This window comes from Macaca nemestrina, chromosome 2, assembly GCF_043159975.1.
Source record: "Macaca nemestrina isolate mMacNem1 chromosome 2, mMacNem.hap1, whole genome shotgun sequence".
Taxonomy (NCBI): Eukaryota; Metazoa; Chordata; class Mammalia; order Primates; family Cercopithecidae; genus Macaca; species Macaca nemestrina.
In genome coordinates this window covers 157,961,909-157,989,171 of record NC_092126.1, presented here as the reverse complement: position 1 = coordinate 157,989,171, position 27,263 = coordinate 157,961,909, and the positions used below count along the sequence as shown (strand labels likewise).

Genomic DNA, 27,263 nt, shown 5'->3' with positions numbered 1-27,263 from the left:
CAGCCAGATGCCACACTCCGACACGGTGACAACTTCACAACACCCCTGCACAGGTAAGGTGAAGTGACTTGCCTGAGGCCCCTCAGTGGGCTGATTCCCAAAGTGAGCTTTCAACCATCAGACTAGACTGAGTTGGGGACTTTAGCAGAGGTGAGTATGGGCAGAGAAGATAATGAGGCCAGACTTGGCTGTTTTGGGGGTGTCTTGGGGATAGGCAGATGGAGATGCCCTGTAGAGTTAGATGTACTGGTTCTGGAACCCAGGTGAGGGATAAAGTAGGTATCATCCTATTGTGATGGACAGGGGGAGTCAGCCCTGATCAAGGCTATCCAGTGGATAGACGATGGGCTGCCTGATCTCACGGTCCATATTCTCAGTGCTGCTACAGACCACCCCCACCCTGAGATGCCCAGAAGGTTCTAGGATAAAGCTACCTCCAGTCTATGTCCAGGTCCAGCCTCTCCTCTTGCCTCTCAGCCAATCTCTTCCTCATCTCCCCCTGCTTTGGGCCTCCTAACTTAGTGACACTCTGTGGCAAGGTCCCAGGAAAAAAGCTTAGCAGAACTGGGACCTGGGAGAAGGATGTGTGAGTGACAGGAGCATGAAGCAGCTAAGGGGTTAAGATGTCTCTTGCAGGCTGAGAAGGACCAGGCAGAGAGGCAGGAGCAGAGCCAAGGGAGGATTTCCAGGCAGGAAGGATCCACAGATGCCCAGAAAAAGTAAGATCACATGTAAGAGGCAATCACAGGCTGCCTCAGTCAGGGGAACACCTGAGGCCTGGGAAGCACAATTGGAGGAAAGAGAAGCCTGTTAGTACTGTGCAGGCCATGAGACAAAGAAGGAGCAAGTACAGGTGAGTCTTTCAAGAAGTGGGGCTTGGAAAGGAGGGAGTGGGGAAGCTGGAGGGACCCTGGGTCTGCTTCAGGTGGGCTGAGCCTCCAGAAGCTGCGTGAGTGTGGTCTATTGGATATGGGAGGGACAGGTAGCTACCTGTTCTCAAAGTTCAGGCCAGAGTGCAGAGTCAAGAGCTCACTAGGCTTCACCCTTCCCACCTGGGCAAGCCTGGCTGCAGATTCAGAAGAGAGGTCGGACAAGGTGGAGACTCACCTGGATGAGGGCCAGGTTGCTGCTGATGACTCTGTGCTGCTCCTGGGGGTCATCAATTTGTCCAGTGTTGGCCTAGAATGAAGAGAAAAGGACAAAGGTAGGACTGGTAGGCCCAAAGCCAGGTCAACCCTTCCTGGAAAAGGCAGTCTCTCTGGGGAGAAATCAACGAATACCATTTCATCAGCGTCAGAAAAATTACTCTGCTCAGCTTTCCAAACAGCAAACTGGCCTTCTTATATGGGGACTGGGGAGAAACGTTAGGGCACAGACCCCTTTGAGAACTGGATGGGGGTCATGGACCAGTCCTCCATGACCATGCAAGTATATGACTGCACACACACAGCGGTACACACAGGCACACATAGCCACACACAATGCATAGAGGCACACATGCATGCACACACACAGGCATGCATGTTAGCAATTTCAAGGCCATTTCTAGCTCTCAAACTCATGTGCAGACCTCAGTCAAGGCCTCCTACTGTGAAGCCCAGTCTGTGGCCAGGTCCCCCTGCCACCTACAACACCCTCCTCTACCCTGAAGCTAGCCTTATCTCCAATGACCACCAATCCCCTCAACGTCACCTCGGCAAAATCATCCCATTTAAGGAACACATATAAGTCTCTCTTCTCTCAGGATAAAAAAGAGAGATCATAAATACGACTTTCTCCTTTAAAAATGGTTTTTGGCTCCTAACAGCATAACAATTACCAACAAAATTCAAGACATAAATAAGAAAAGTTTTCAAAGCAAATATATTTTCCTAGATTCCTTAAACTCAGTTCATTAAGTTCCTGAACTCCAAGGAGAAAAATATAATAATGCGTCTACTACTAACACTTGATAATTCATTTTCTTTTCACAGAGAAGGGGAGCCTTTTTGTCTTCATGACTGACGTCTGGGACGCGGCACCTGACTGTGGGTAGGCCTTAGTCCACTCTTGTTGAGTAAATATGACACCCACCGCAGGTGTCCCTGTTTGAACAGTAAGGGAAGGAGGCAGGGCAGAGACGCAGCAGAGCCCAGGGCGTGATGAGCACGCATAGCCAATGACTCACCCCCTCTTCTGCTCTGCAGCTGCACCGTGTGTTCACTGGGACCTAAGTGTGCCTGTCTGCTGCTTCAACTCATGTTTTCTATTAATCATCCAGCTCCAACCTGGGTGCTGATCTTATCAGATAAGGGAGTTGTGCTGGCCCATATGATTTCTGAGTATGAGTCAGAAAAGATACTTTCTCAAAATATTTATCATCTATAAAACATCTATAGCCTGTACAGCCCACATGGCAGCCTGGCCCTTGCTATGTATGTGAGCCTGAGTCCATCCCTGGCGTCCAGGAGCACATCACTGAGCGAAGGCTGCAGAAAGCAGGAAGTGAGACCAAGAGGTAAAGCAGTGAGGGCAGGGGGATGAGGAGCTCAGACATCCACAGAGGTGGGAGAGAGAGACATGGGAGGGGAAGAAGTATGGCAAGATGTAGGGTGTAAAGGGATTAAGATTTCAGAGTGTCCAGAGTATTTCAGGGCCAGGGTGGCTGAAGTGGACTGAAGGTGGCACTCACTAGAGCTGAGCCGTCCAAAATCTTGGAGGCTTGGGTTTTGGATGAGTCATCCCTGTGACTCAGCCTATGACTCAACTTCCAGGATGGTGGTGGGATTTAGTACAGAGAAGACCACCGAACACTACGTTTCCCAGGACTGTAGGGGACTGACTAAGCTGGTGATGAAGAGGGAAGGAGGTGAGATGGGACGGACAGGAAGCAGCATGCCAGGCCAGCAGGAGCCACGGGAGCTGTGGGTTTGGGTGGAGGAACACAGACCACTGCCTAAGATAAACAATCCTGACGCTTGTCAAAAACAGCAAAGAGGACCTCCTCCAAAACTACTGCCATGAGGGAGAAAGAATGAAGTCAACGCTGAGCACTACAGGGATAACTGAGGGTGAAGAGCCAATGTGCAGGGCAAGGGAGCCAATGAAATTAAGTGTATTCAGTTGGCTATCAAGGATGGGGGGAGCACCGTGATCAGATACCAAGAGTGGAGAAAAGGAGCCTGGCTGGATATCAGGGTAGGGGATTTCCAGTAAACCAGCTTAGCAGGGCTCTTCTCTAGAGCAGAGCCAGCAGGCAAGTGGAGAAGATAGCTCAGAGGAGCCTGACTTGGGTTTGGTCAAGGAAGGAGTGTTTGTCACCACCCACAAGGGGGCTCTCGGGGAGCAGGTCTCCATTAGGTAGGGCCATTTTTCTGCCCTGGAATGGAGGTCCTAGAGTTATCAGGGGAAATAGCTGCAGGCATGGGGCCAGTCTGAATAGGGATGAAGAGTTCAAAGTGAAAACCAGTGGGAGGCAGCAGCATTTATGGAGAGCAACCCAGATTTTCCTCAACAGAAGGGTTTCACAGAGGCCCTTCCTCAATGTGCATTTAGATTTCATTGATTTTTTTAAAAAACTTCTTTGAATCTGACAATTCCAGGCTTCTACAAAAAATCCCACAGGATCCTGTCTCCATTCTAGATTTTCTAAGCCTTTCCTTACTGTCTATGTAGAACAGCCTGCTTTCACCAACTTGGGGTGCCAGCGCCGGGTGTTCTCCATGCATGCCTCGGGCCTGCTCTCCCCTCCACCAGCTCTGGGCCTGCGAGGCTGCCCTGTGAGGATGGCATCAACAAGCTCAACACACCCCACTTGCCCTTTCACTTCTGGTTGGTTCTGGCCAATGGGGAGCCAGAACCGCACTGGAGGCCCAACAGTGAGTGAGACGGGTGTGTGACCACTGCACCCTTCCTATGGGGCAGGGGCTGTGATCTTCCACCTAAACCCACAGCTCCAGTGGGTTAGCCTTCACCTACAGCTACACGCACAGCCCCAACCCCACCCGCCAGGATCTGGAAACGGCCTTTCCTCCCTCTGCCCCTTGAGAACTGGAGTGATACTCACTCCCTGTGGGTGTGAGTCCTGGGGTGCTTTGCCGCCTCTTCTTGGTTTCCTGAATGAACCCTTCCTGAAACTCTGCTCACTGCCCACTTGTATGTCCTCTCTCTCCCACCAGGATCCTAACCTATCCAATGACTCATCTCTTCGGAAGGACATTTAGCCCACTCACGTAATTTGTCATTACTTTCTGTATTTTTTTCTAATAACAAAATACACTTACTAGATTAAGACGAAAGATGGAATATCTGTTTTGCTGTCCTCCTTTCCAGATTGGGGTAAGACAATCTTTTAACATTTTATTTGGGAATAATTTTAGACTTTGGAAAAGTTTCAAAGTCAACAGAGAGAGTTCCTACATACCCTGCACCCAACCTCTCCTGATAATACTTACATAACCTGAGATAGTCACACATATGGTTTGGATGTGTGTCCCCTCCAAATCTCATGTGGAAGTGTGATCCCCAGTGTTGGAGGTAGGATCCGGTGGGAGGTGTCTGGGTCATGGGGACAGATCCCTCATGAATAGCTTGGTGCCCTTCTTGTGGTAATGAGTGAGTTCTCACTGAGTTCACATGACAGCTAATTGTTTAAGAGTCTGGCACCTCCTTCCTCTCTCCTCCCTTTCTTGCCATGTGATGCCTGCTCCCCTTTGCCTCCACCATGAGTGAAAGCTTCCTGGAAGCAGATGCTACCACTATGCTTCTTGTACAGCCTGTAGAGTTTGGAGGGCTCAGAAGAAGACAGGAAAATGAGGGAAAGTTTGGAACTTCTTACAGACTTGTTAAATGGTTTTGGCCAAAATGCTGATAGAGATATGGACAGAGAAGGCCAGGCTGATGAGGTCTCAGATAGAAATGAGAAAGTTATTGGGAACTAGAGAAAAGGTCACCCTTGTTACACCTTAGCATAGAACTTGGCTGCACTGTGCCCATGCTCTAGGGATTTGTGGAAGGTTGAACTTAGGAGTGCTGTCTTAGGGTATCAGGCAGGAGAAATTTCTAAGGAGCAAATTTCTAGAGACATGGTGTGGCTGCTTCTAACAACCTACAAACAGATGTGGGGGCAAATGAGTGACTAAAAGTTGAAACATATTTAAAAGAAAAGCAGAGCATAAAATTTTGAAAAATTTGCAGCCTTGCGTTGTGGTAGAGAAGGAATCAAAGGGGCCTAAAGAGCAACCAGTGGCTAGAGAGAAAAGGGAACCAGTGCTGATAATCAATACAATGGGAAAAAAAGCCTTGAGACATTTCAGATTTTTGAGGCAGCCCTTCCCATCACAGGTCCAGTGGCTTAGGAGGAAAGAATGGTTTTGGGGCTAGGGCACCGCTTCCCTGTACAGTCTTGGGACACTGCTTCCAACATCCCTGGCTGTTCCAGCTCCAGCCATGGCTCAAAGGACATCAAGTACAGCTTCGGGTGCTGCTTCAGAGGATGCAAGCCTTATAGCTTGGTGGCTTCCAAGTGGTGTAAAGTCTGTCAGCACATGGAATGCAAGAGTGAAGGAGGTTTGGCTGCTTTCACCTAGATTTTAAAGGATGTATGTGAAAGCCCGGATATCCAGATAGAAGCCTGCCACTGGGGCAGAATCCCCACAGAGAAACCCTAGTAGGGCAGTGCCAAGGGGAAATGTGGGGTTAGAGACCACCTAAAGCCCCCACTGGGCCAATGCCTAGTGGAGCTTGGAAAGGAGACCACCACCCTCCATACCCTAGAATAGGAGAGCCACTAGCTAGCTTGTACTGTGTGCCCAGAAAAGCCGCAGGCACTCAACTCCCACCATGAAAGCAGCCACAGGGGTAGAGAAGTCCAGAGGCCTTGGGAGCCTACTGTTTGCACCAGTGTGCCCTGAACGCAGGACATGGAGTCAAGGGAGATCATTATGAAGCTTTAAAATGTAATGCCTGTCTGCTGGGCTTCAGACTTGCATGGGGCCTGTTGTTTGTTTCTTTCAGCTGATTTCTGCCTTTTGGAATGAGAATGTTTACCTAATGCCTGTACCACCATTGCATCTTGGGATAGGAGTAAAATCACTCACAAGTGGAAGAAATGTGTTTGGTTTCAGATGAGACACTGGACTTTTGATTGAGTTGATGCTGGAATGAGTTAAGACTTTTGGGGACTACTGGAAAGGGATGATTGCATTCTGTAATGTGAGAATGAGATATTTGAGGGGGCCAGGGGAAGAATGATCTGGTTTGGATATTTGTCCCTTCCAATTCTCATGTTGAAATGTTGTCCCCAGTGTTGGAGGTGGGGCCTGGTGGGAGGTGTTTGGGTCATGGGGGTGGATCCTTCATGAATGGCTGGGTGCCCTCCTCATGGTAATGAGTGAGTTCTTGCTCTGAGTTCACATGAGAGCTGATTGAGTCTAGCACCTCCTCCTTCCCTCTCTCTTGCTCCGTCTCTCACCATGTGACACATTGGCTCCCCTTCAGCTTCCACCATAATTGGAAGCTTCCTGAAGCCCTCACCAGAAGCAGATGCTGACACCATGCTTCCTGTACAGCCTGTAGCACTATAAGCCAAATAAACCTCTTTTCTTTATAAATTACCAAGTCTCAGGTATTCCTTTAGAGCAACACAAATGGATGAACATAGTCACCAAACTAAAAATTGAACACTGGTACAACACTAGTAACTAAACTATGGAATGTATTCATATGTTCCCAGTTTTCTCACTAATGTCCTTTTTTATGTTCCAGGAATTAAATCAGGATCGCCCACTGCATTTAGCCACAGCTCCTGAGTCTCACTGTAGAATACAAGTCAGCTATTTTGTAGGATGTCCCTCAATTTGGGTTTGTCTGAGGCTTCCTCATGATTAAACTGAGATTGTGGATTTTGAGGTAGAAGACCAGTGAGGTAAGGAGAATTCACTGTGCACCCTGTCACAGGTGATAGCGAGACTCATCACCAATGCTGCTGACCCAGGTCACTGCCGAGGTGGCATCTGCCAGGTTTCTCCACTGCAAACACTATTTTTTTCCTTCCTATATTCTCAGGTAGAAATGAGTCGTTAGGTCTTGCCCACACTCAAGGAGAAGGAATTAAGCTTTAGCTCCTCTAAGGCAGTATATCCAAGATTTGAGGACATATGTTAAAACAACCAGAGCAATCCACACATATTTAAAGGAGATGCTTTGAGGCTATGCAAAGATCCTTCTCTTTAAAGTCCCACACTCTAATAATCTATTAAGGGATCTTACCTGTGGATATGTGTACATACACAGGTTAGCATACATATATACGTTTCCTAATTCAGTGCACTGAGAGGAACTAGAAGTGGTGGCATCCCAGGAGCAACAAGTACACCCACTGCCCAGATCTTGTTTGCTAAATTCAGTTCTTCAATAAAAGAGCCAGCTTCCTTAGGAAAATGGCTCATTCTAGGGCCAGGGCAAGGAAAATACAAAGTGTGTACCTGGAGTATTTCACAGTGCCAAAAGGTAAGGGAGTGCCCAAGAGCGGGTGGGGCATGTCAGGAAGCAGGAGCCACCCAAGCTAGAACCATTTCAGCAACAGAATAAATATGAGCGCAGGCTTTTAACCTCAAGAATAAAGTAACTATCCATGCATCTATACACACCATAAATATCTCTCTACATACATATTACAATAAACATGAGTTCATGCTTATTTCCAACCCGAATCCAGCATCACAGGATTCATTCTAGCACTGAGGAGATAGTTTTTAAAATGTAATAGAGCGATGGAAAACAAGAAGAGGTATTTATACTGTAACAGAAATGAAAAGGAATCCCTTAACAATGGAAAGTGATAAATTGGGTTGACAAGAGAATCCATAACTGAAAACTACAGAGGAAAGGCCTATTGCAAAAGGCAGAGGTAGTCCTGGGGATAATGGGAGCAGAAGGGAGCCTGGTGCAGCTGAAAGGGCATTTGCTGCAGAGACCTCTGCAGGACCTTCAAGGAGGGTTGACATTTCCCCTGCCTGCTTCGTTTGTGCCAAGAATGAGATGTGGCCACCTGGCCTAGCTCCAAGCAGATGCAGCGAGACGGATGGGGTCAGAGAGGCGGGGCAGTGCCCCAAGTGGCCGTGACAAGAGGGACACAGAGCCCCCATACCCATGAAAAGAGTTATTGGCACATAGTCTAGGCAACACATTCTGACTGCCCTCCCTCCAATCCTTAGAGACAGCTTCCTCTAACTAAGGGCAGTATTTGCAGATCTACGAGGTAAGTGTAAATCTAAAATAAAATTATGCACAAGCACCTATTCACTAAAGGCAAGCCACAAGGCTCTGAGTTTGAAATTCATCAAAGTCAACCAATGGAAGTACAAAATCTAGGGAAACAGAATCAAAGTATGAAACTGAGTAAGTATCTAGGATAAGTTAACTAAATGAGATGTCAGAGAATGGTCCCTCATAAATAAAAAGATAATTTTTGAGATTCTAGAAAGTACATATTCTATTTCTGAATTTAAAATTAAAAAAAATCTTTTCATTAGATGATTTCAATAGCACAGTGGTTAAAGAGAGAGAGTGATGAGTGAATCAGTGAAAAATTAAATGGAGCAGAAGTATTCTAGCAGAAATGTAGGGAGTATGAAAAAAGAGTTAAGAAACTCAAAAAGGTAGACTCAGAAACTACAATATGTACCCAAATAGGAGTTCCGGGGAGGGGAGGGCGGGGAAATGAATAAGAATGAATATAAAAATACAAAAAACCCAAAAAGTTTTCTATAGAGCTGAAGACAGATGTCTTTAGATTGAAAAACTCCAAGATACATGTAAGACAATGAGAAAAAGTCTATGCCAGAAACATCATGGTGAAATTCCATAACACAGATGATAAAAGAAAAAAATCTCCAAAAAGTCCAGATAGAAAGATAAATTACCTAAAAAAAATGAGACTCAAAAGGGCACAGGCTTCCATCAGCAACACTGGGCACAAGAAGGTACTGAAGCTATAACTTCAGTACTGCAGGAAAATAATTGTGAACATTGCATTCCCTAGCCAGCCAGGCTGGCATTCAATGGTAAGGAAAAAGTAAAGCATTTTCCAACTCCAAATGTCCAAAGTTGACTTCCAACAAATCTTATCTAAAACAATTAGTAGAGGATGTACTCAATCAAAGCAAAAATAAATTTAAAAGGCAGCTGAGAAAGAGTGGCACCAGCAAGATGGTGAATAGGCACCTCCAGGCCCTTGTTTCCCCACAGACACATCAAATAAGAAACACAGACTGACCAAAATACTTTGAGGCAGCCCAGAAACCAGTTAAGATCTGCAGCAACCAAGAGAAAATCCAACCAAGAAAAAGCCACCCTCAAACCAGTAGGAAATTCCATGGTGTTTCTGCTTGCCCTTGCACCACCCCCTCCTCCGCACAGCATGGTGCGGTTGGGAGAAATCACCTAATCCTAGAAAGAAAGAAGGAAAGAAAGGAATAGAACCTGCTGGCTATCCTCTGGCTTGCCTGGGAGCTGCCCAAGTAACTGGTTTCTGTCTCTCTCTCGAGAGCAAATGGAAATGGTGACACTGTTTGCACATTAGGATGAAGGCCACAGAGGTGCCCAACATGTTAGAGCCATGGAGGAAATGTAGACCCATGGGTGCCTAGGGGAAAGAGATTATGGACAGAGGAACACAATAGAATGTCAAGGCCCAGAGAAGAAGCGGAGTTGACACTCTGAGGGAAATTAAGACATTTAAAAGCAGCCTTGTATATGGGGGAATTGGAGAGAAAAAGCACATCCACAGGCCCTGGGAGATGCATGCCAGAAAACCCCTAAAAAGACCTTAAGCCTTCATGCTAGACTAATTGGTGAAGATTTTTCCCTGCACAGAGCCAGTCTGCAAAGACTGGAGAGAGAGCTGTTTTGCAAATACTTGATTTTTAATAAGAGATGAGAAAGGATACCCAAAAAAAGTAAAACACAGTCTAGTCATAAAAACAAAAAAAATTGACAGATACTAAAGAAAGTCTTCAAGCTTGCAAAGACTTTAAAACAACTATCTTAAATATGTTCAGTGAGCTAAATGACATATAACTGTAGGAAATTAAAAAAAAAGATATGAACAAGATGAAAATGTCAACAAAGAAATAGAAATCATAAAGAAAGAACCAAACAGAAATACTGGAACTGAAAAAAACAATAATTGAATTGAAAAATTCTCTGCAGAGGTTCAACAGCAAACTCTAACAGAGGAATGAGCAAATTTGAAAATAGGTCATTTGAAATTATCAAGTCTGAAGAACAAAAATAAAGAAGATTTAAGAAAAATGAATAAAACTTAAGGAAATTATAGAACACTCCATTGTAATACATACAATTTGGAATTCCAGAAAGGAAAGAGAGAGATAAGTGGGCAGAGAGCTTGTTTGAAGAAACAATGGCCAAAAACTTCCCACATTTGAAAAAAAAAGATATGAATATAGAAATGTAAGGTGTATGAATTTTAAGTAGGATAAACTCAAAAATATCAATACTGAGACACATTATAAACAAACTATTTGAAAGTCAAAAACAAAAAGAGAATCTTCAACAGAGGAAAGAGACTCATAACATACAAAAGATCCTCAATAAAATCATCAGTGGATTTCTCAGCAGAAACCTGCAGTCCAGAGGTAATACTATTAATATATTTAAAGTGCTGGATAAAAACACCTGTCAACTGAGAATTCTATATCTGGCAAAACTATTTTACACAAATGAGGGAAAAATTAAGACATTCCTAAATGAAAGCTAAGGGAGTTCATTATTACTAGATCTGCCCTACAAGAAATGGTAAAGAGAGTCCTTTAAGTGGAAATGAAAGAATGCCAGACAGGAACTTGAAGCTAAATGAAAATATAATGTTCTCCAATAAAGGTAAATGCACAAAAAGGTATTAAAAATTGTATTATTTTAAAATTGGTTTGTAAAAGATTTTTATAAGCATTTAAAACACAAAAGCACAAAAGTATAACTTTATTTTAATAGGTACACAATATAAAAAGATAAATATTATGACATCAATAACAAAGTTCAGAGGCAGAACTGTAAACAGTAGAGTTTTATATGCAATTGAAGTTAAGCTGCTGTCAGTTTAAGGTAGATTGTAATAACTTTAGGATGTTGTATGTAATCCCCATGGTAACTACAAAGAAAACATTTATAAAATATAAACAAAAAGAACTAAGAAGGCAATCAAAACATATCACTGCCAAAAAAAACAAAAAAACAAAAAAACAAACCACTACAGAGGAAGGTAATAGGGAAGAAATTAAGAGACAAAAAAAGCTATTAAGACACAGAAAACAAATAAAATGGCAACAGTAAGTCCTTCCCTTCTTTCTGTGAACTTTGGGTTCACAGAAATGGATTAAATCCCCTAATCAAAATACAAAGACTGGCAGAATGGATTAAGAACAAAACAAAACAAAAAACAGGATTCAACTATATGTTGTCCATAAGAAATTCACTTTAGATTTAAGGACACATAAAGGTTTATTGTGAAAAGATGGTAAAAGATATTCCATGCAAATAGTAGCAAAAGAGGGCTGGGGTGGCTATGCTAATTTAAGACAAAATGGACTTTAAGTCAAAAACTGTTACAAGATACAAAGAAAGACATTATACAATGATACAAGGATGAAATCATCCCAAAGATAGAACAATTAAAAATAGTGAAACGTGTTTTACCAAACATCAAAGTTCCCAAAACATATGATGCAAACACTGACAGAACTGAAGAAAGAAACAGAGAGGAGTTCAACAATAGTTGGAGACTTCAATACCACACCATCAATGATGAATACAACAACCAGATAGAAGATCAGTAAGGAAACAGACGGTTTGAATAACACTAGGAATAGACTGGACCTAAAAGACATACAAAACACTCCACCAAACAATGGAAGAATACACATTTTTCTCAATGAAATGTGAACATGAAACATTCTCCAAGACAGATCATATGTTAGGCCATGAAACCAGTCTTAATATATTTGAGAAGATTAAAATCATACAGAGTATATTTTCCAATCTCCAGATTGAAGAATCTCCAAAAATGTGGAAATCAAGCAACACACACGTGAACAACCAGTGGGTCAAAAAAAAAAAAAAAAAAATTCCAAAGTAAATTAGAAAATATCTCGAGACAAATGAAAATGAAAATACAACACATCATAATTTATAAGATGCAGTGAAAGCAGTTTTAAAGGGAAATTTATAGCTGTAAACAATTCCATTAAAAAAAAAGACCTCAAATAAACCACCTGAACTTATACCTTAGGAAACTAAGAAAAGAGCAAACTAAACCCAAAGTTCACAGAAAGAAGGAAATAATAAAGATTATAGCAGGGATAAATAAACTAGAGAATAGAAAGATAACAGAGAAAAATCAATGAAACTAAGAATTGATTAGTTCCTTAAAAAACAAAACAAAACAAAACAAAAAAATAACTCAAAGCCTTTAGCTAAATTGACTAAGAAAAAAAGAAGTCTCAAAAAACTATAATTAAAAATGAAAATGGGACATAACTACTGATTCTACAGAAATAAAAAGGAATACAAGAGAGGAAATTGTATCCAAACACACTAGGCAGCCTAACTGAAATGATATATTCCTAGAGAAACACAATTTACCAGGACTGAATCATGGGGAAATAGAAAATTGGAATATGCTGAAAACTAAGAAAACTAAATCAGTAATTAAGACCTCCCAACAAGGAAAACCCAGGACCAGAAGGCTTCACTAGTGACTTCTACCAAACATTTAAAGAAAAATTAACACCAATCCTCCATAAACTGTCCCAGAAAATTGAAGAGGGAGAAATACTTTCAAATTCATCCTATGAGAACAGTGTTACCCTAATACCACAGCCAGACAAAGACACTAAAAGAAAAATCTACAGGCCAATATCTGCTGAATATTGATGCAAAAATCTTCAAAGAATACTAATAAACTGAATACAACAGTATATTTAAAAGGATTATGCACCATGACCAAGTGGGTTTGTTCCTGGAGTACAAGATAGTTCCACATAGAAAAATCAATCAATCCATGTTAACAGAATCAATGGGGAAAAAAACCACATGATGAACAAAGCATCTGACAAAATTCAACATCTTTCCATGATTAAAAAAAACACACCCAAGAAACTAGAAATAAAAGGAAACTACTTCAACATAATAAAGATTATATGTGAAAATCCCACAGTAAACATCACTCTTAATGGTGGCAGACAAACTTTTGCTCCAAGATCAGGAACAGGACAAGGATGCCTGCTTTCACTACTTCTATTTAACACACTACTAAAAGTTCTGGCCAAAGAAATTAGGCAAGAAATAAAAAAAAAGTAAAAGGTATAAGAACTGGAAAAGAAGAAGTAATATTACCTCTGTTTGCAGATAATGTAATCTTGTATGTTGAAAACTCTAAAGATTACACACACACACACAAATTTTTATAATAAATGAATTCAGCAAAGATGAAGGATACAAAATCAACAAACAAAAATCAGTTGTGTTTCTATATAACAATGAATAATTCAAAAAAGAATTAAAAAACAACACCATTTATAATAGCATCAAAAGGGATAAAACACTTATGAATTAACTTAACCAAGAAGGCAAAAGACTAGTACATTAAAAACCACAAAGTGTTTCCGAAGAAATTCAAGTAGACACAAATAAATGAAAAGACATGCCAAATCCATGGACTGGAAGACTTAATATTGTTAAGATGTCAATACTAGGCTGGGCACGGTGGCTCATACCTGTAATCCCAGCACTTTGGGAGGTTGAGGCAGGTGGATCACTTGAGGTCAGGAGTTCAAGACCAGCCTGGCCAACATGGTGAAACCCCGACTCTATTAAAAATACAAAAATTAGCCAGGCATGGTGGCAGGTGCCTGTAATCCCAGCTACTTGGGAGGCTAAGGCAGGAGAATTGTTTGAATCTGGGAGGTGGAGGTTGCAGTGAGCTGAGATCGCGTGACTGTACTCCAGCCTGGGCGATGGAGCGAAACTCCATCTCAAAAAAAAAAAAAAAAAAAAAAAAGAAAGAAAAAGAAAGATGTCAATACTAGCTGAAGAATCTACAAATTTAATACAATCTCATCAAAACCTAAACATTAAAATATTTAAGCAAAAAAACTAAATGCTGGCCAGCACAGTGACTCACGCCTGTAATCCCAGCACTTTGGGAGGCCAAAGTGGGCAAACAGCTTGAGCTCAGGAGTTTGAGACCAGCCTGGGCAACATAGTGAAATCCTGTCTCTACAAAAAATACAAAAATTAGCTGGGTGCAGTGGTTCATGCCTGTGGTCCCAGCAACTCAGGAGGCTGAGGTAGGAAGATCACCTGAGCCTGGGAGGCAGAGGGTACAGTAAGCCATGTTCATGCCACTGCACTCCAGCCTGGGTGACCCTGTCTCAAAACAAACAAACAAACAAGAACTAAATGCTGTATTTTGATGAAATAGAAAAATACATTCATAAATTCCTATGGAATTTAAGGGACCCTGAATAGCCCAAACAATCTCAAGAAAGAACAAGGTTGGAGGTCTCATACTTCATGACTTCAAAACTTATTACAAAACTACAGTAATCTGAATGGTGTGGTATAAAAACAGGCATAGAGATCAATGGAATAAAATATCCTGGAAATAAACCCTCAAATATATGGTCAAATGACAAGGGTGCCATGGACATTCAATGGGAAAAGGACAGTCTTCAAAAAAATGGAGCTGGGAAAACCAAATATCCACATGCAAAAGAATGAAGTTGGATGCTTATGTTACACCATGTACAAAAATAAACTCGAAATGAATCAAAGACCTAAACAAGAATTCAAACTACAAAAGTAATCAAAAGAAAACATAGGCAAAAAGTTTCAAGGCATTAGACTTGGCAATGATTTCTTGGATATGACACTAAAAGCACAGGTGACAAAAGCAAAAATAGATGAACTACATGAAAATTAAAAACTTCTCTGCATTAAAGGACATAACGCAAAAAGGTATCCTACAGAACTGGAGAAAATATTTGCCAAGCATATACTGATAAGAGATTAATATTCAGAATATATGAGGAACTACAACTCAACAACAGAACCAAGAAAACTAATTAAAAACTGAGTAAAGGACTTGAATAGACAGTTTTCCAAAGAAGACGTACAAATGGCCAATAAGCACATTCATGCTCACCATCACTAGTTATTAGAAAAATGTGTATTAATTTTATAAGCTAAAAGAAAGAGAATTGATAACTTTACAACATTGACTTTTGCCATTCAGGAACTTCACCTCTCTCCAAATTTTTATTTCTCTTTATAAAGCTTTGTAGTTTATTTGTATAGGTTTTGCGCATTGTGTTTTGAGGATTATTCTGAAACTATTTAAAAACTGGTTAATAGTTTGAAGGGAATCTCTTTTTAAATTATACTTTATAAACGACTATTTCCAGTGTGAACAGGAGTATATAGAGACAAGTTTATGTATGTTAATGTATATATTTTATTTCATTTAGATGTTTTGAAACTGGCCCACTTTACTGTTTGTTTTACAGTTTTCTAAGTGATTTGCTTAGATTTTCCAAGAAGGTAAGCATATCACTAATAACATAAGTTTTTGTCTTCCTTTCCAATATTTAAGACTCTTATTTTCTTTTCCTAGTTTATTATACTAGCCAGAATACACAGAACAACATAAATAAAATATTCTTCTGTTTCAAGTTGCACTAAGAGTATCTTTGTAAGTCACATATGGGAGTTGAAGGCAAAACTAATAGATGGAGATTGAAGGTAGATCAGAGGGTCCGGTATGGAGTAGGGGAGTGGGCTGCAACAGTGACAAGAACTTCCCAGGGAGATGGAGATGTTCTGTGTCTCAACTAGAGTCATAGCTACAAAGGTGTATGTATTCATCAAAAGTCATTGACCTGCACACTTAAACCCTCTGTTTTTATTGTTACCAATTTATACCTTAAGACTGATTTTTTTGAAAAAATAACAAAGTAAAACCTTTGAGTTTTAAACTTTTTGAGGCCGGGCGCGGTGGCTCACACCTGTAATCCCAGGACTTTGGGAGGCCGAGGCGGGCGGATCATGAGGTCAGGAGATCGAGACCATCCTGGCTAACATGGTGAAACGCCGTCTCTACTAAAAATACAAAAAATTAGCCAGGCGAGGTGGCGGGCGCCTGTAGTCCCAGCTATTCGGGAGGCTGAGACAGGAGAATGGCATGAACCCAGGAGGCGGAGCTTGCAGTGAGCCGAGATTGCACAACTGCACTCCAGCCTGGGCGATGAGCAAGACACAGTTTTGCTGTGTCACCCAGGCCGGAGTCCAGTGGCATGATCTTGGCTCACTGCATCCCCTGCCTCCTGGGATCTCAAAAAAAAAAAAAAAAAAAGAAGTAAAACCTTTGAAGGTTCTACTGTGATAATAATGTGTCTATTCTCCTTTGAGACTGTTGTAATGAATTACATTAATATGGCCAGGCACGGTGGCTCACGCCTGTAATCCCAGCACTTTGGGAGGCCCAGGCAGGTGGATCATGAGGTCAGGAGTTCAAGAATTACATTAATAGTTCTTTCTTCCTCTCGTGTTTTACGTATTTTAAGAGAATTAAAACACTAAGATATGATCATTGTAGAGAAGTGTTTAAAATGCAGTTACGGGCTGGGCACAGTGACTCATGCATATAATCCCGGCAGTTTGGGAGGTCACTTGAGGTCAGGAGTTCAAGACCAACCTGACCAACATGGTGAAACCATGCCTCTGCTAAAAATACAAAAATTGGCCGGGTGTGCTGGCACACACCTGTAATCCAGCTACTCAGGAGGCTTAGGCATGAGAATCACTTGAGCCCAGGAGGCAGGGGATGCAGTGAGCCAAGATCATGCCACTGGACTCCGGCCTGGGTGACACAGCAAAACTGCCTCAAAAAAAAAAAAAAAAATGCAGTTAAGTACTATGAAACAAACACCTGAAATGCCTCCATGGCGGAGATTACTATCAATATTTTTTTCCCTCCCAAACACTGACCAAAACAATTGTGCACACATATATGCATGTATACACACGAGTTGTGTGTGCATGTGTGTGCCTGCATCATGTTACTAGCTGCTCAGACATTTCCACATCCCACAAGGCTCCACATGGCCCCATGTGTTAGTTTCCTCTTGCTGTTGTAACAAACTTAGTGGCTTAAAACAAAAGAAATCCATCCTCTTACAGTTCTGGAGGACAGGAGTCTGAAATGAGTCTTATGGGGCCAAAATCAAAACCTCACTCTCTCTGGAAGCTCTAGGGGAGAATCTGTCTCCTTCTCTTTCCCAGCACAGAGAGCTCCATCTCTTGGCTCACGGCACTTCCTCCGTCATCAAAGCCAGGAGCACAGCATCTTTCCTCTTGTATGCTGCTTCCACCACATGGCCTTTTCTCCTGTCTGAAATGTCTCTCTGTTCCCCTCTATAAGGACCCCTGTGGTTACACTGGGTCTATATGGATAATCCACGACAATCTCCCATCCCAAGGGGCTTCTCTTAGTCACTTCTGCAAAGGCCTCTTCCCTATAAGTTAACATCCACGGGTTCCAAGACCAGGACCTGGTTATCTTCAGGGCCACTGTTGGGCCACTCACACCTCACCTATCTCTTCAGCCTCATGTTCGGCAGCCCCCTGCCCCCACCACATCTGCCCTCTCCTCTCTAGCTATGTTGCTGTCCTCTCAGTTCCTTGAACACACCACAACCTCCTCTTGCCACAGTCTTTGTCACCTACAGGATATCACATGGGCATCAGAGAAAGGGAGAAACCATTCTGTGTAGTAGAAGGGAAAAAGCTTCAGTCTCCTGGGATAGCTGGGAAGGTGTGAAAAGAGCTGGCAAAGCTAGAAACTGTGTTGGTTCAAGTGCCCAGAGAAGACACCTCCAGTGATCAAGCATTCAGGGAGCCATTCTGGGGAGTAGAAGCCACTGAGGAAGGTTAACCTGGGTGACAAACCCTTCCTGTCTCCTCCATGGAACCCTCCATCAGGTCTGCATTGCTTGTCGTGTCTTCTGCGTGAATGTGTGATGGGGTGGATGTGGGTGGGAGGGCGGTGTGCAGACTCGGGGCACATGGCACCCACTGACATTTAGGTCAAAGGAGGAACAGGGGCATGCAGGGTTGTGCACATCCCTCAGTCATCCAGTTTGGTAGTGGAAAGCCAGGGTGCTGGGCTGGGAGAGGGACCAGGGACAGCATCATGAGGTAACAAAACCCAGAAATATCCATTGTTTTGGAGAATCCAACCCACCGCCCACGAGCCAGGGGATACCAGGTGGTAGGGACGCGCCTGCCCCACGTTGTGGCCGCCTCGAATGTCCAAGTGTCCACTTACAGCTGTGGAGAGTCTGGATGCCAGTGTCATCTCCAGGTTCCCCTTCAAGCCCACCAGGGGCGGCACCAACGTCAAAAGGTCTTTCACCTCCACAAACACAGGCCAGTGCTGGTAGGGAAAGAGTAAGGAGATAAGCCAAACACACATGTCAGCAAATCTCTGGAAATTTCTTGAGAGAACCTTCAGCAAGTCACTTTTCACTCCCTATAAAATGATCAAATAGGACTAAGTTGTTTCTTAAATGGCTTTAAACTAAACAGAAATAAATGAAGCTGTGAAAACCTTTTTAGTGCCGTTCACTGAATCAGCATCAGTGGCAGTGAGCACACTGCGGGCCGGGCCAGGCTGGAGGCCAGCGGGTGGCAGCCCTGCTGCATGTGCTCTGCACTGTGTTCTGCAGAGGCACGCACGGTCCCGGACGAGAACGTTGGGGAATTTCTCATGAATGGGGAGGCCCACAAACACCTGCAAGACGGCCAGGCTGAGGAAGGGCCCTGCCTGTACTGGGGATCCAGGATCTTCACACAGGCCATGCAGGCCCTGCCTCCCTCTGCCCCCAGGTCCAGGGACTGCGTGCAAGCTGCTACTGAGCACCCTGTGGGGCTCAGGGTTTTTAAAAACATAGAATATGCCTCTATTCCATTAAATGTAGAAAAATCAATAACTTCAAAGACAGATGAAAGGGATTCATGCTTCAAGGAAAATGGAAGAGAAAACACTTATTGGTAGAGGTGAAAACAATTCTTAACTGTTTAACGTGCAATTAGATGTTCCCCTAAATCAGTTTTAATGCCCCATCTGATCCTACTGATTTATTTTGCCTGTCTGGCTGCTGCAGAGATCTTTGACGCCTAACACTAGAAGCTTCTCCTGGTTTTGGAATTCTAGACCTGGAAACAAATCCCTGCTTTGTCATCAAGGAGAAAGGTGGCCTGGGATCTAGGCCCTGTCCCTCCCCTACAAGGCAAGAGCTGTGTAAAGATGTGCAAACCCACTCAGCCTCTAGGGACTTGGACAATCGTCCACAAGCTGCCCAGCAACAGGCTTGACCAGGCGTGAAGGTGAAGAGATCAGGCCAGAGGCCCTTTAAGACTCCTTTCTGCTCTCACACCAAGGAAGATGAGCACTGTTTAGTTTCTTCCTGTACCTTATCTACCGGGCCGTGGAATTCAGAATCCAGTTCCAGCTCTGGTGGAGTCCTGAGTTTGCCCTCTCTTAAAACTTGAGAAGAAAACAACGTCACCAGGCAAGGTGTCCTCCCATGCCTCACAGTCTCCTGGTGGCATCTGGCCACAGCTCTGTGCAGTTGTCCTCTCAGCCTGCACACCCCTCCACCCACCATAGGGTGGGCCTCTGTCCTCAGCAGGGGAACCAAGACCATCACGTACTCCCCAGCTGGCCTTCGGGCACCACCACCCACACTCTCCCTAGCCCCCTGTGGAGCCCAGTGTGGTCATGGGCACTCTCTCTGCCTATACCCAAGACCCGGCACCCACCAACCCAGTCACAGCAAACCCCTCCTTTCAGCCTGCCCCACCCAGCAGCCTTCCTCCTGCTCTCCCAGCACTACTACCTTTGAACAAATGCCTGTCCTCACCCATCACCCTCAGTGCTGCAGCCCTACGGCTCTCACTGTCTCCCTAAAGGAAGTGAGGACACCTTTGAGGCGTGAGAGGACACCTTGCCTGGTGGCCTCCTGATGGGTAAACCCCATCTGTTGCTCTCCCTGCAGGGTGGCACTGTCCCCCGGCCCCCGCACGGATAAAGCACCTGCTGACAGGCACAGCTCTGCACCCTCTCCCCTGGCCTCTGAGCCTCCAGCCCCCAGTCCTGTGCCCACCTCACTATCCACCCAGTCTCGGCCCCTCTTCCTCCTCCTGACCCTGTTAATACTGACCTTCCTTCCTGCTCTCTCTTCAGTTCTCCTTTCTCCCCACACCCTCTCCCGTCTGCAGCTTAAGTACCCTTCCACTGCCCACCCAGCACTATCTTCCAGCAGCCACCCCACCTGCTCCGTGTTCCCGGGGCTTTCAGCAGGAAGCCTAGGCGGGAGATGGGGTGGAAGCTGAACCCTGATGCACGGTGGTCCCATCCTCCTTGCCAGTGGTTGCTATGACTCTGGTCAAGTGAGATCTGAGAAGTCCTGTTTGGTCACATTGGGTATCACACAACTGTAATGGGACCAAAGTCTACGGACACTGGCTGAACTGTGTCCCCCAAAATTCATATGGTGAAGTCCTCATGCCTAGTACCAAAACATGACTGTATTTGGAGAGACTGTCTTTAATGAGATAATTAAGTTGAAACGCAGTCATGAGGGTGGGTCCTAGCCCAGTATGAGTGGCATCCTCATTAGAGGAGGAAATTTGGACCTAGACACGTACAGAGGGGAGACCATGTGAAGACACAGGGCCATCTGCAAAGCTCAAAAACCAACCTTGCCAACACTTTCATCTCAGACTTCTGGCCTCTGGAATTGTGGAAAAAAATCAGTTTCTGTTGTTTAAGCTACCTGCTCTGTGGTATTTTTTTATGGCAGTCCTAGCAAACTAATACAAATGTAAAGTGAAAAAATGCTGGGTGACACAGTTAATCCAGTAATTAACCAATTCTGTCCTATCTCTAGACTTCTTTACAGAGATAATAAGTGTCTTTATTTTTAAAGTCCCTTTGAGTTAGGTTTCCTGTTACCTGTAGCCAACAGCAAATACACTGACTGACACCCTGGGCTTGCGCAGGTGCCCCCCAATGTCTATGGCTCAGAAGTCTCTGTGAGCATAAGATCTGCCCATCCAACTCTGGTTGAACACCCCACAAGCACCTCAAATCCCAAATCTCCAAACTTCTCCTCGCCACCCGTGTCCTTCCTGCTCTGCCAGCCAGGATTCAACGCCTTCTTTTCTCCAATCTGACATTCAAGTCTTCACAAGTTTTAAATTCTGCCACCGCCCTCTCCAGCAACACTTTAAAGATGCCTATATCAGTCACTGGGGAGGCTGAAATCATCAGAAATAATGATTCTTGCACTCCAGGGGCTCTGAACTCTGCCCACAGTCCCCCAGCTCTTCCCTGCTCCTCCAGCCTCACCCTCGGGGTCATCTTTGACACCACTGCCTGGGGTGAGTTTTGTGGCACAAGTATGACCCCATCACTCAGCCACCTGTAACCCTTCACTGCCAACTCCTCTCCTGAGTATACATAACACATAAGTCCTATGAACCCCAAAGACACACAAGCACATGATAAGAACAGTCAATGCAAACCCACAGCGCTGGAGTCAGAGGTGGGGCTGAGACGGCTGAGCAGAGGACTCTGCTGGGGCTCTGCTGAGGATGCCCCAGGTGGGGCTGCGACGGCCCCTGTACCTTGAGGTGGTCCATGCAGACGCACACAGGAATTGTGTGCTCTCCTGCGTGTCTATGCTACCCTTCAATAAAACCAGCAAGACACTCGTTTTAACATAAAGCAAACACCTGCTGCACTCAGTGCACAGCACACCCTCTGAGCAGAGCAGACAGAGCTCCTCATTCCTGCCCAGCGTCCCTTTCCCCATGACAGCAGCCACCCCGTCCCTCACTCTCCACAAATGCACACTATCGTTCGCCCATATCTTTGCACATAAATCCCTCTGCTTGGAATGTTCACGTCTTTTCAGGGCATCCTGGAAATTGCTACATTACCTTTAAAGTCCAAATCAAATTGTCCTGCTCCTCTGCAGATCCCCTGACCTCTAAGAAGAATGACTGCTCCCTCTTCCTTCAAGGCAAACACCTGCTTGTGGCCTCCACTCCCTGCCCAGCCCTCCGGAATGCCTGACAGTCTCTCTCCCCAGCATCAATTGGGTGGTCTCAGGGAAGAAGCGATAAGCACAGCTCTAGGGTGAGGCTACTGGGGGAAGAAGTGGGTATTCAGGTTGCAAGCCCACAGAAACACAGGCTTTCTAATGGGGGGCTGGCCAGGATGCAAGAGGCCACCCTAGTCCCAAAAGGGGATGAGTGTCCCATCAACTGAGATGAGCAAGCAGAAGCTGCCTGGGAGGTATCGTGAGCTCACATTAGGAGCCTGGGTGGCCTGGTGGGTACAGGCTGCCCCTCTCCAACTTGGAGCCGGGACACAGACAGACGCTGAGTCGCCATAAGGAAGGAGGTGCTGCGTACACTCAGGAACATGAAACACTATTTGGGGTGTCCTCGTGGGTTGAAATTTTAAATTTACATTTACAGATTAAAAAGCAAAACTGCGGGCCAGGCACGGTGGCTCACGCCTGTAATCCCAGCACTTTGGGAGGTTGAGGTGGGTGGATCACGAGGTCAGGAGTTCGAGACCAGCCTGGCCAACATGGTGACACCCCATCTCTACTAAAAATCCAAAAAAAATTAGCTGGGCATGGTGGTGGGCGCCTGTAATCCCAGCTACTTGGGAACTGAGGCAGGAGAATCACCTGAACCCAGGAGGCAGAGGTTGCAGTGAGCTGAGATTGCGCCATTGCATTCCAGCTTGGGCGACAGGGCAAGACTCCATCTCAAAAAAAAAAAATAAAATAAAAAAAAAGCAAAACTGCATAGTATAAACCATATATGTATATCTTTATATGTACATAGAAAATTGTCTTGAAAGGTCCACAGCAGCAGTGATAGAGATGAGGGGACAGCCTGCCTCCATTGCTTGGGCATATTTTCTAATTTTTCTAAACTGACTCTACGAAATGCTTCAGCTGACAGATAGCACAAACCTCTCAATGATTCCAACACGCTGCCTGAACCAAGCTAGGGGAGACACAGATTGTGATGAGCGAATCTCCCTCAGCACATGCCTCCACTGCAGGGAGACCGCCGTGGCCCTCCCCCCTGCACTCTCGGGCTCCAAACCTTGTCCTTTTTCACCAGGGGCCACACCAGGATGCTGAGGGCTGGGCATGCCGCAGCTCTGCCTGCAGCGGTCATGCCCCCACCCTACAGGGACCACAGCACACAGACTCAGTGATCTGGTCCTCACAATTCTGTGAGGTTGGGGCTTTCATTATCCCCATTTTACAGATGGGGAAATCAAGGCAGAACAGTGTGACTAAAAATCCCCTCCACTGGTGAGTGGCAGACTCTGCCTCGTGAACCCACATGCACTGGGAGGAAGGTGGTTTGAGCTCCTTGGGCTGAGGAGGCACACGTAGGCTAAGGTTCTAACAAACCTCCATCATTCTGCGAATCTCCAACGCTGAGGTCTCAGTGTTGGAGGTCCCTCCTGACAGCCTCACTGACACCCGGGACACCCAAGCGGCAAGGGCAGGTTCAGGGCTGCTGTCCCACTCTGGAGGCCCCTTATGAATCCAGCCTGCCCTGTCTGTGGTGCCAGGAGACCCGGTCAGTGTGTCTCCCACCCCTGATTGCCCAGACACCCAGTACGCACTTGAACGGTGTTCATCACCAGGCCGGCCGCCATCATGCACAAGCCGGACAGCAGAATGGGCACCACGACCTGGCACATGATGGTGAAGAAAGACTCAGGCAAGACCCCATGTGGGGACCGGGTGAGCTCACAGCTGAAGCCTCGCAGCTTCTTGCCCCGAAAGCAAAACTCCAGATTCAGCTGGGTGACCACCATGGCCAGGCAATGCAACACGATCCCAGGAGCACGAAGTCGGAGCCGGGGGTGCTCCAGTCCTCTCCTCCTGGCCCACACCAGGACACTGTTCCCAAGAAGTTCACACAAACAGAAGCTTCCCAGTCACCAGGTGCTGTGCGCCTGCAGAAAGCTCCCCAACAGCCCCTTGGCCGAGGGCCAGCACAGATGAGTGAGGAACAAAGGCCAGTGTGACTCAGGGCCTCATTACGGAGACTCTGCCAGGCCCTGCTGTCCCTCTCTGAAGGTCAGGCTCTCCTCAGACAGTGGCTGTGTGTCCGCCGGGACCTCCCTCTGCTGGCCTGCCATGGAGGCTCATGGTCCCTTCGCACCGCCCTTGACAGCAATCAGCAGCCCAGCAGGCCAGTCCATACTGGCTTGGGCTGGACAGAGCTGGAGTGTACGTGGGGCCTGGCCTTGGTGAGTGCCCACACAGAGGTCTGCTGCCACCTCGCCCTGTACAAGTGTCCTGGGCTGTTCCCCTCCTGGCAGAGGAGGCCTGGGGAGATATCAGCACAGAGGGACTGCCTCCTTGGGCCAGCTCTGCAGACCTCAAGTTTTATTCCTCAAGGCCAGTCTGTGGATCTCCGAGCAGAAAGCCACGCCCTGGGTCATCTCGAGTTGTGTCCAGCCAGGGGGTTCATGGCCACAGGAAGCTGTGTTCACAGAAAAAAACGCAGTCCTATTCTCCCTCCATGGCCTGGAAGACTCATAAAAATGCTTCCAAAGTGACCTCACTTTCTTCAGCTACAAAGGTGAGACTGGCCCTGCTGACCCCACCTCACACAGAGAAGGAGAAGGGGCTGGGAAGCCACCTCTGACTCCTGGGGTTCTGTTGTTGGGTGTGTCCTCTGTGCATTCCACAGGCACCAGGAACAGAATGTTCAGGCCTGAGGGCAGGCTGGGGCAGGCAGAAGCCCGAAGCTGGGGGTCAGACTCACATCGGCTGAACCCAGGGCTGCGGTCAGGTCTAGGCCTCACTTCCACTCCCATCCCTAAACTGTCACCCTAGTGGGCACCTTATCTGGTTCTCCCGTCGGAAAGCCTGTCCCGGACTCACGTGCGGACCCCAGCCTGGAGTCCACTGCCCTCCCCAGTGTGGATCCTACTGGCCTCCCTGCAACCGAACTCCAGATGAATTTCTCCAGCACCTGTTCCCCTCGTGCCCCCAATATTCCTTGCACTGCGTCTTTGCGCACACCCTTCATTTAGTCATTCATTCAACAGATATTTTCAAGCCCCTTGTAGGACCAATGCATAATGGGCCCTAAACTCCAGCACAATTCCCACTGAGAGCTAGAGTTTCTGCCCCCCTCTCCCCTTTGTCCCCACAGCTTAACCGAGAGAACAAAGTGGAAGAGACGCTGTGGCAGTTTCTGGGCGTGGATCTTAAGAAACCGACAACTTCTATGTCCTATCTCTTGGGCTGCTCATGCTCCCAGTTACTCTGCTGTGAGGAAGACCACATGGTCACAGGTAGAGGCCGTAAGCCAGGGTCTTGCCCACAGCCCAGTCTTGCACACGAGTGCGCCATCTTGGGCTGGCCCAGCAGCCACAGGGCAGAGCAGGAGGTTCTTCTCACCAGGCCCTGCCCAACCTGTGGATTCCGCATCAAACAATAATTGGCTTTAAACAAACTGCTAAGCTTTGGTGTCCTTTGTTATGTAGCCATAGTTAACTGCATTTGGGGAATCTCTTCCCGTGATCTCGCTATTTCAGATGTAGCAACTCCCAAACTTCTCACAGCCCAGACCTCTCCTCCGAGCTTTCAGACCATATACCTAAGCCCTGGTAGGGATGAGCACGTGTCTCACTCTGCCAGTCTCTCAGGACTGCCACTTCCAAGCCTGCCTCTCCCAAGTGGCCTGCCTCAAGGAAAGGTTCTGCCAGAAATGCAAGCCTCACTCTGAGCCCCGACCACCTCAGTCCCACATTCACTCTGCATGTGCCCGTACCTCTCCCACAGCTGTCCCCCACTCCCGCCCACAGACGCTGCCTTCGCCACGGCCCTTTGTCCCTCTAACCTGCCTCCCCACAAAACCAGTGTGTCTGCTCTTCACAGACACAACCCACAGGGGCACTACGAGGATGGCGCTTGCTTGCACATCCTCCATGGCAGTCAACACACTGCCTGAGAAAGGGACATCTGGACCCCTTGCAATCTGGAAAGACACATCCACGTGATCCTCCTTCTTTCTAGTACACGGTCATGTGCTGCAGCGGCAGAGGGAACTTCTCACGACCCTCATGGGGGCCATGCCCATGCTCCTCCCCTCTGCTGCGGGCCGACACATCACCCAGGCCAAACATTGCTAGGCCTTGTGGCCAGCTGAGGCACCTCCTCTCAGCCAGAGCCTAACAGCTATTTCCCCAGAATTCCCAATGTACTCTCTGAACCTCTCTGAAGACAGGTCCCACTTTTGCATAACAGAAGCATGAAATGCAGGTGTATCTGCTCTCCCTCCCTGGCACGCACCCTTCCTGAGAACAGAGCCCTTCTCACTGCTGCAATCTTGGGGATTCTCCATGGCTCCACTCCACAGATCAGTACTTACGGACTAGAATTTGCCAGCCTCTACCCTAAATGCCAGGGTACACTGTGAGCAGAACAAACACAGGTTATCAGATAGTCAAAAAAAAAGAGAAAGAAATGATGATCTGTGACAAATGCTCTGAAGGAAACCCAGGGCATAACGAGGGCACAGAGCAGACTTGGCCACACGCACTCAGTCACTGTAAATGAATGAAGGAATGCCCGTTTGTTCCCTTGTACAGCAGTCTGTAATTCTCAGAGCTCTCTCACATTCTATCATTTTCACAACAGCCCTGGGATGTTCACAGGAACTACAGCATTCTGTTTTGCAAACAAAGAAAATGAACAGTTTTCCCAAGATCACACAGCAAGTTAGTGTCAAAGGCAGGCCAAGACCCTCAGCTTCTGAGCTGCCACTCCTGCCTGCCAACCCCATCACTGTCCGTCATCCATGGTTAGGATCAGCTTATTCAAACAGGAGATTGAACCGGCAGGAGGCAGAGAGAAATGGCCTGATTCTGGAGAAGTGTTGCAGAAGGTTACTGGTTTAAAGGCATCACCTGGTTAAAGACAGAGTCCTCTAGGCTGGCCTAGTTTCTCTGGCTGCTCAAGGTCTGTTGTGGGATGCACATTCCCAAGGCACACAGCTGAAAAGACCCCAGACAGGTGATCACTTCCTTCAGGTGTCAGTACCTCTCAGTGTCGCCACAGTTTTGGACATGGTCGAACATC

At 46.0% G+C, this 27,263-nt stretch overlaps 1 protein-coding gene and 1 long non-coding RNA gene across 6 annotated transcripts in view; one reads left to right on the top strand and one right to left on the bottom strand.

Annotated features, from left to right (window-relative positions):
* Positions 1 to 27,263, bottom strand: part of LOC105470241 (solute carrier family 41 member 3) — a 78,597-nt gene that overhangs the window by 27,249 nt on the left and 24,085 nt on the right. For 3 of the 5 annotated variants that reach the window (XM_071092322.1, XM_011722036.3, XM_071092323.1), the window contains exons 3-4: positions 18,383 to 18,490; positions 1,108 to 1,179 (exon numbers count right to left, since the gene is read on the bottom strand). In XM_071092322.1, the coding sequence (XP_070948423.1) occupies positions 1,108 to 1,179; positions 18,383 to 18,490 (180 nt within the window). Of the gene's footprint in view, positions 1 to 1,107; positions 1,180 to 18,382; positions 18,491 to 23,785; positions 24,577 to 27,263 lie in introns of those variants that run through there. The other 2 variants (XM_011722039.2, XM_071092321.1) reach the window with 2 other exon arrangements.
* LOC139362036 (uncharacterized) lies at positions 24,281 to 25,538 on the top strand. Its single transcript, XR_011620300.1, has 3 exons — positions 24,281 to 24,418; positions 24,570 to 24,753; positions 25,333 to 25,538. It is a non-coding gene; the product is annotated as an uncharacterized lncRNA (long non-coding RNA).